The following is an 8556-nucleotide window of genomic DNA, read 5'->3' as shown; positions in this document are numbered from 1 at the left end:
AGTGCTTAGTCTGCTGAGCTATCTCACCGCTCTGTTGTCCTGACTCTTAACATTCCAGGTTAGTGTTGGCCAGCAGGGAGAGACTTAAGGGCTTGGATATGCCTTAGTAGGCACAGTATACAATTTAACCTTCAGAGCAGGGATTGGTAGAATCCATGACCTTAGATTCTGGGGCTGGCTTGAAGGTGACCTTCAGGGTGGAAGGAGAAAGACTTTGGTGTTGGACAATCCACCTCTGGAATCCATGAGCCATGTGAGGGTTGGTCAGTCACTTCTATCAGCCTGCATATCCCTGACTCTTAAGTTGAAATAATAAACCCTGATTCACAGGATTCTATAGGTAGACAATAACTTAGCACTCAACATGGAATTCCTTCTCAATGTAAGTCACCTCTGGCAACACGGGTTAGACTGGACTCTGTGGAGCATAATGTTTCCTTAACAAACAGCTGCCTTTCCTTCTGCTTCCTTATTTTTGGTGTCTTACCATCCACGCTAACATACTCCTTAGCAGACTTAACAGAGGACACAAAAGCCAAACCTTCAACTCTTACAGGCTGGGTGCCCGGATGTACCCTCCCCTTCTGGAGGTAGCCTGCTGTTCAGAAGCTTGCCCAGGAGACATGTGTGCACATACAGACTTAAATTACTTGGTAGCTTGAAGAACAATACAGAACGAGACTTCTCCCTCTCATGCTCTCCATCCACTTGTTCTCCTCTCCCCAAGTACTCTTGTTCTTAATTTTCTTGACATTCTTCGAGCAAATTTTCCACACCTAAGCAAACATTTTTCTCCCCATTTTTTTTACATAGATGGTAGTATTGCTTTCTTCTTTAGCCTTATTCATTTAACAATCTGCCTTGGAGATTTTTCATACATCAATAGACCAATGGTATCTCCGTTCTTTTTCATAGCTGAATAGTATTCTGTGGCTTACATATAACTTAACAACTTTATTGAAAAATAATTCACATACCATAAGACTTACACATTTAAAGTATACATTCAATGGCTTTTAGTATACAGTCATGCAACTAGAACCACAGCTTTAGAAGTTTCATTGCATCCCCCCAAATCCTACACTCCATAGTTATCACTCCTCTAAGCCCCATACTTCAGACAACCACATTTGCCTACTCCTGACATTTCATTTAAGTGAAATCATAACACCTGTGGTCCTTTGTGACTGGCTTCTTTTACTAAGCACAGTGTTCCCAGGGCTCATCCATGTTGTAGTATGTATAGCCCTCCATTCATGTTTATTGCTATTATTCCATTGTATGGACATCCCACATTTCATTGACGTGTTGATTACTTAAAGGACATTTGGATTTTTCCCACATGGGGCTTTTGTAAATAATGCTGCTATAAAAATTCATGTTCAAGTTTCTGTGTGAACTTATGTTTTCATTTATCCTCAGTGTATACCAGGTAGTAAAATTGCTAAGTCACTTGGTTTACTTTATTTTTCATTATCTAGCCCCTCCCCATAGTGAAAATTTAGTCAAATTACATTAAAGACTAAAAACCTTCACTTGTGTGGTGGGGCCCTGACTTAGAGGGTGAGGAAAATGAGCCTGGGAGTCATGGCAGTAGACACCAAGTGCCTTTTCCTCAGGGTCCAGTTCTAGCTCTGTCCAGTCTATTCTGCCTCAATTTCAGCATTGAAATTGCTGTGGCTCCATCCAGATCTGTGTGGACAAATCGTGTTTCTCAGTGTGAATTGTGGGCCTGCTCCCTCCTGCTGGGTGTCTTCATCCCAGAGACTGTCCAAGGAAAAGCTGATGACTCTTGACCATGGGCTTTTCTGTTCCTGACTGTGCACCTTTGCCACACCTGGCCCTGGCCACACCTGCAGCCACACCTGCAACAAGGACAGACCAAGGCAGTTCAGAAGCTATCCAGGCTCTTCTGAGCTGGCCAGCCAGTCTCAGAGGCTGCTCCCTGCCCCTGCAGGCCTCAGTGAGCTGTGGGAGGGCCACAGACTGCTTCGTACAGGCAAGTTTTTAAAAATGCTTTCAGTTTAGACATTTTTAACAAACCAGTGCCAGGAAATGTTTTTTCTTCTGAGCCAAGAGCCAAAAGACAGATCTACTGGGGACATCTGATTCATTGACTAAGAGAAAATTCACCCACTTGCTGTCTAAGTTTCTGTTCAGTGCTGCCTTGAAGTTCTTGAGTGCTCGGGAACCTCAGTGCTCCCCAAGTGCAGGAGGACTTGATCAGAGGCAAAGAGCCCCTCTTCTCGTCTTTTGTTCCCAGGGCAGAAGTTGGAACTTGCCTGCCGAAAGTCAAGGTCACGTTAGCTCATGGAAGGTGAGTATTGTGCCCAGCTCTAAAATTGCTTATTTCTTATCGCTAAATAACAATAGCAGCACGGGGCATCTCTGCTATAGGATGTGTTTGTGCATTAAGATAGAATCTTTTACCTTTTGTTAAAAAAGTAAAGTACTCTACATTGCAACAATTAATGAGTTTCTTTCACACGGAGAATGTGCTACTTTAAAGTAATTGTTCTATATTCTTGGTCAAGTTTATTTTATTCTGTACTTGAATACATCCCGTCATTCTATAACAATTTCTAGAACATTCTGTTGTCATAATTAAAATTTACTCTCTTCTTATTAGGCTGAGTTGTAGATTCCTCCCCATTTTAGACTTCAAAGGCTCAAACCATTCCACCAATGGTGTTATAAAATTCATGATTGTCAGATTGCTTTTTTATGAGTGACTAATTTCTGTAATTAAATCTGCTCATTTATCCTAGGCTTTGTCACATGTGGCTTGGGGAGTTATTTTTAAATAGCTTCTCCCTTCATCTAAAACTAATAGGATTATTTACTCATTCTGGCAATTAACGATAATAAAAAATATTGACCTCTCTGACTCTTGCACTAGAAAAACGAATTAGCAACAAACAAATTTGAAGCAGGAGGTACTTACAGAGCCCCTTTGGTCAGCCCATGACAAATCTGAATACACCTCTACTCCTGGAGACCACGAAATGGGGGTTGCCACCAGTAAAACTCCACTGGGAAGGGTGTCTGAGGACCATGAGCTACTCTGGTTTTCATCGGTTCACTTTCTTCCCTGGCTCCCCACACAGGGAACACAGTTTTGAATTAAACAAAAAGTGAGATCTTTATCTTCTGACCTGACAAGGGCACAGAGCGTCTCTTTGCAGGATCACTGCACCAAAGAGAAAAGCACCAACTTGTAATCGTACTTTTAAAATTAATGTCTTTTTTAAAAAACTAAGTGCACAGGGTACAAAATGTACAAAGGCACACTGTGAGAAGTACATTTTCTTCCCCTACCTCTCTTCCCCGGAGGTAGCCACAGGGCCAATTTCTTGAGAATTTTCCGAGGTACTACACATGGCTTTTGTTTACATAAGTGTCCCCCGAAGGCTGTGTGCTAAAAGCTGGGCCCCCAGTTTGTAGTAAGGAGTGGAACCTTAAAGGGGTGGAGCCTAATGGGAGATTCTCAGGTCACTGGGGGTGTGGGCTTGAAGAGCCTATTGGGGCTCCAGCCTTCTTGTCTCTCTCATTCTTTCTTAGCTGTGATGAGGTTTAATAATTAATTCATCTCAGATATTTATAAATTAATTTATCTCAGGTATTTGTTACACAGAAGGAAAACTGACAAACACATATATTTACATAAACCAAAGACAAATAAAATACCTTCCCCCTTTTTAACATTTGTTGTTGCACTATGACTCTATGACTTCCCTCTTTTTTTTTTTTTTTTTAGCTATTATTATTTTGTTCCTAAAAACCTTTCCATGGCTGCATTGTTTCATGGTGTGGACAGTCCAAAATTTACTTACTTACTTTCAGTTTTTGAGACATGGTCTTGCTATGTACTCCAGGCTTTGAACTCGCTCAGCATACTAGCCTGGCCTCAAACTCACAGCAGTCCTGGGTGTGGGTGTTACAGGTGTGCACCACCACATCCAGCCCTCCAAAATGCATTGAGACATCCCCAAATGTTGAAGCTGATCCCAAGCATTATTCAGCAAAAACAAGGATGTAGTATGTCCCTTTAAGAATATTCTCATCCCTTGAGATCCTTGGGTATTGGTTCCAGGGTCCTCACAGATACTAAATCCACAGGTGCACAAATCCTTTACATAAAATGGTGTAGTGGTTTCATATTAAATATGCAATCCTTCCATATACTTTATTATTATTATTATTATTATTATTATTATTATTATTATTATTTTAGTACCGGGGATTTACCTCAGGCTTTATGCCCCTGAGCTGTCTCCCCAGCCCTCACTCATACTCTTTAGATCATCTCCACATTACTTACAATAACTCATGCAATGCAAATGCCATGAGAATAGTAGTTACATTGTGCTATTTAGGCAATAGTTACAAGGAAAAAGATCTGTACCTATTCAGTACTGTCTTCATTCTTCCTTTTGCAATATTTCTGATCTATGGCCATTGGAATCCATGGTTTCAGAACCCATAAATACAGAGGTTGTCTGTTCATTGTTTCAGACATAGTCTAATGAATCTTCAGGATAAATTACTAAAGAAGACTTCTTGGGTCGAAGGTAAGTGCATTCATAGATCCTGTGCACATGCGCTCTGTATTGCTTGTACGAATTTACATTTGATTAGTAATTACACGGAGCCCCACCCCCAGGAACGGTAGCTACATGGTGTATTTTGAAACATCACAAGTTTGCAGACCTTGTAGGTTACAAAATGTCATCTCTGTTTTAATTTTCCTTTTCCATAGAAGTGACATGGGGAGGTCTATGCTTGCATTTTTTTTCCCCTGTATAATTTATTTGTCCATGTCCTTGGCACATTTTTCTACTAGGGTTTTAGAATTTTTTTTTTTTTTCCTACAGAACTGACAGTCTTAAGAAAATGAGCCATGTAAATTACAACATATTTCTGGTTTGTCCTTTGTCATTTGGTTTTATGGTATGTAATAACTTAACAAATGTAAAGTATACTTGAATTTAACTTTTCTTTTATTCTTTCTTCTGGTCTTTTTGTGTTATGCTTAGAAAGGATATTACATTCTTAAGAAAATAAAGAAAAATTCTACCCTAGTTGTTTCTAGTACTTATTTTTGTTTAAATATCTTTTCTTTCTTTTTTCCTTTGTTTTTTCTTTTTTGTATCAGAGATTGAAATCAGGACCTTGCTTTTCCCAGGCAGGTGCTTAAGCTGTTAAGCCATCTCTCTGGCCCTTGTGTTAATATCTTTGATTTATCTGGACTATTTGGAGAAGTATAGTGAGAAATGCAGACCCAAAGCTACATGGCACCAACACTGCCTCGTGAATAATCCACCTGTTCCCTACTAACCGGAAATGCTCCTTTATCATCCACATAGGAGCAGTTCCTCACCTACAGGTAGAGTCCTCTCTCTACTCTGCTGTTCTTCTTGCCCTTGTATCAGTGCCACAATGTTTTAGCCTCTTTTTTTTATTTTAGGGAAGGGTCTACAGGGTGCTCAGGGTCTCACTACTAGATCAGACTCATAGTGATCCACCTGTTTACAGCCTCCCTAGAGCTGGGATTACAGGGACGCAACACCATGCCCAGTCTCGATTGCTGTCTCAGTGCACCCTGGGGGGCGGGGCTGGCATGGTAGACCTGGGATTGAACTCCTGGTCCTTTCACCTGTTTGCAGGCACTTTAATCCGCTGAGCTATTTGGCCAGGCTGTAGTTGTAGTTTTATAGAAAGACATAGTAGACAAAAATTTTGCTTGATTCTAAAGATTCCTTTAAGTCCAGAACAAAGTCAAGCTGACATGTGAGTTTGCTAACTTCATTTATTAAAAAAAGGAAATTAATTTCTTTGGTTGGCTAGTTTTAAATTTATGGTTAGGCTAATTCATTCATCACTCTTTTCTTCCCAGATTTTTTCTATTTACCCTTGGCAATTACTTTTTCTAAATTAATAGTTTGTCTATGTATAGATTATTTGGGAAGACTATAAGACTATTTTTTGATGTTTCATTTCCCATTCTAGAACTTTGTGTTTTGAACTCTAGATTTTAAATAGAAAGATAGAAAGGGAAGGAGGGAGAGAGGGAGAGAGGGAGAGAGGGAGACAGGGAGAGAGGGAGACAGGGAGAGAGAGATACAAAAAGCTGTTGGGCTCTTGCCCACTCCACAAAGAATGCCTCTTTACTTCAGTGGTCCCAGCTGGTCACTGACACCAAGTCCACACAGATATGAATACTGGCTTGACTATGTGGCCCTAAGCCTGAAACCCTTTATCTCACCTGGACCTCTGTGTTTCTCAGTGATCATGCGGATGCCCCTGGGAGCCTCCAACCAGACAAGTGCCACCTCCATCCTGAATGACCCCATGGCTGAGAGGAACACCACCAGCTCCAGCAGGGCTCTGCGCCTGCTGGATGGGATGAGTGCCGCCTGGTACATCCTCACCATCATTGGCTTCTTTGGGGTGATTTTCCTCTTTCAGATGGCCAGCAACATCCTCAGGAAGAATGATAAGTCCTTGGAAGACACTTATTATTCCAGTTTGACCCTTGAACTAAAAAGGAAAGGGCTCCAGAGCAAGGTGGCCAAATGTTCCTCAGTGATCATTTGCAACCCGGCTGTCCTACAACCTAGCCAGACTAGCGTGATGTCCAAGTTTGGGAACAGTGAGCCTCGGACTGGAGCCCATGGCATTTCTTGAATACCAATCCAGCATACCTCCAAGGGGGACTCAGCCTTTTTGAAGTAGTTTGAGTTTCTTGGAACCTGAAGAAAGGAGCTAAGCCCTTGAATGGGGATGAAAGAGCATCACAATGTTGTGGGTCCTTCTGGCTGATGGGTGTGTGGCCAGACACCAGTAGCCTGTGTCCCTCTGAGGCTTTCTGATGCTTTAGGGTTGGGGGAGCAGAAGCCATATTTGCTGTGCCCCAGTAAAGCCTGTGCTCTAGGAAAGGGAATACATATCCAGCGTTCTCAGAGGAATCCAGAATTCTCCAAGGAAACAAATGGTTTCTTGTCATGGAAAGGCTGCTTTGGAGTTAAATGCTCAGATTAAAATTCAGCTTTTAGATGAATAACGTTTGAGTGTCTGGTTATTCACCTGGAACCTGTGAAAGTTGGGATAAATTGAACCAAAGGGCCATTTCATTTTAAAGATCCTTACACTATTGAATTCAGAACCAAAATTGTTTATACCAGAAGTTAAAGATTCTTCATTTTTACTGAATGGGTGGAGTGCATTAGAAAACACACTTGTTTTGCAGTTAGAAGCTCTGGGCTTCACTCTGGGCTTGATCATCACTGCTTTTGTGTCTGTGTACACACCACACCACCTCGCTGGAATTCCATTTACAGATAAAATGAGAGCACCATGCCAGATCGGTCACTCCTACCAAATAGATAGAATCTGATGAGATCACATGTGTGAGTGAAGAGCAAAATAAATATATGTCTTGTTGTGATATTGATGATGATTGTGGCAAACAGTGGATGCTGGTGATAGTGCTGGTGGCAGTGGTGGTTGGTGCTGTGGTGGTTGATGGTAAAGATTGGTGTTGACTATGGTGTTGATGGTGATATTGATGGTGGTGGTAGATGAGTCACAGTGGTGGAGGTTGAGGAGAATGAAGAGTTGGTATGTAATTCACAATGATGGCAGTGGTGGAGTGATGTCATTACAGGAAATGACTAATTCATTAACAATAGGTCTTTAGCCATAGTTATGTTGCTTTCTTCTGCAGGAGAGCCCACCTGTGTATCTGTTGATGGTCCATAGTGTGAATTCGTAACAAACAGGGCAAAATGGAACTTTAAAAATTACAATGTTTTCTCCTAGGAACTAGCTATTTCTGCAAATCTCCTTCTTTCATCTCTTCCTTTCTCTTCCCAGATGAATGGACAGAGTTTGTAGGTGTTGGCTCCAGGTAGTCAGAAACCAGTTTCCATTTCACAGGGAAGGAAAGGAGCAGGACAGGGCCAGAAGGAATGAAGCAAGTCTGGGATTGTCTGTGGTCTCATTGTATCCCTCCCACCTCTGTTGCTTACTATGAAAGGCTTTCCCACACATGGATGCAGGGAAATGGTGACTTATTGCAATACAAGCTCCCTCCATCTCTTCACAGGTAGCTTGAAATAAAGTCTGCCTTATTCCATTTCACCAAAATGAGTGGCCTCCCATGGTTTGTTTGAGGAGCATCGAGTAAAGGGAGCTGGGTGACTGGTAACAAACTGAGTCTGTGAGATTCAGGTTTTACTGAAAATAGTCATCACCTTTGCATTTCATCACTTTAAATACAATGTGACCTATTTAAATGTCTTATAATTGTCTCTTGCTTATATATTTGTGCAAGAAATAATGTATATTTGTATGATTGATTAGGGAGATGTGATCAGCGAGTTTCAACAAGTGACTTTCAAAAGTTAAAGAAAAATTATATATTGTTTGAATTTCTATAAAGTTCATCAGTTCAGCTTTTGAAGAGTCCCTCCTGGGCTAGAGATAAATTTATTTTTCCTACCTGTAGACTGCAATCTTCAGTCATCTCCTATGATCTCATAAAACTCAGGATTA

General features: G+C 41.2%; 1 protein-coding gene across 2 annotated transcripts; it reads left to right on the top strand.

Annotated features, from left to right (window-relative positions):
• The first annotated feature begins 973 nt into the window (after positions 1–973).
• On the top strand, positions 974–7103 carry Smim34a (small integral membrane protein 34A). Of its 2 annotated transcripts, none has more exons than XM_023718718.1 (2): positions 974–2317; positions 6287–7103. In XM_023718718.1, exons 1-2 carry the CDS (start codon positions 2311–2313, stop codon positions 6685–6687), a joined length of 408 nt encoding a protein of 135 aa, XP_023574486.1. In that variant the 5' UTR covers positions 974–2310; the 3' UTR covers positions 6688–7103. The 2 variants fall into 2 exon arrangements, with proteins under 2 accessions (XP_023574486.1, XP_004634445.2); XM_004634388.2 differs by lacking the exon at positions 974–2317 and adding an exon at positions 5174–5386.
• The last annotated feature ends 1453 nt before the right edge of the window (positions 7104–8556 follow it).

The sequence above is a fragment of the Octodon degus genome, unplaced genomic scaffold (assembly GCF_000260255.1).
Source record: "Octodon degus isolate 3935 unplaced genomic scaffold, OctDeg1.0 scaffold00061, whole genome shotgun sequence".
Classification (NCBI taxonomy): Eukaryota; Metazoa; Chordata; class Mammalia; order Rodentia; family Octodontidae; genus Octodon; species Octodon degus.
Note: the sequence above shows the minus strand (reverse complement) of the source record. Positions and strands in the feature narration are given on the sequence as shown.

Coding starts and splice junctions, on each gene's coding strand:
- Smim34a (XM_004634388.2), top strand. CDS start 5,344: ATGCTCCTTTATCATCCACATAGGAGCAGTTCCTCACCTACAG. Junction 5,387..6,286: donor GAGCAGTTCCTCACCTACAG/GTAGAGTCCTCT, acceptor TGTGTTTCTCAG/TGATCATGCGGATGCCCCTG.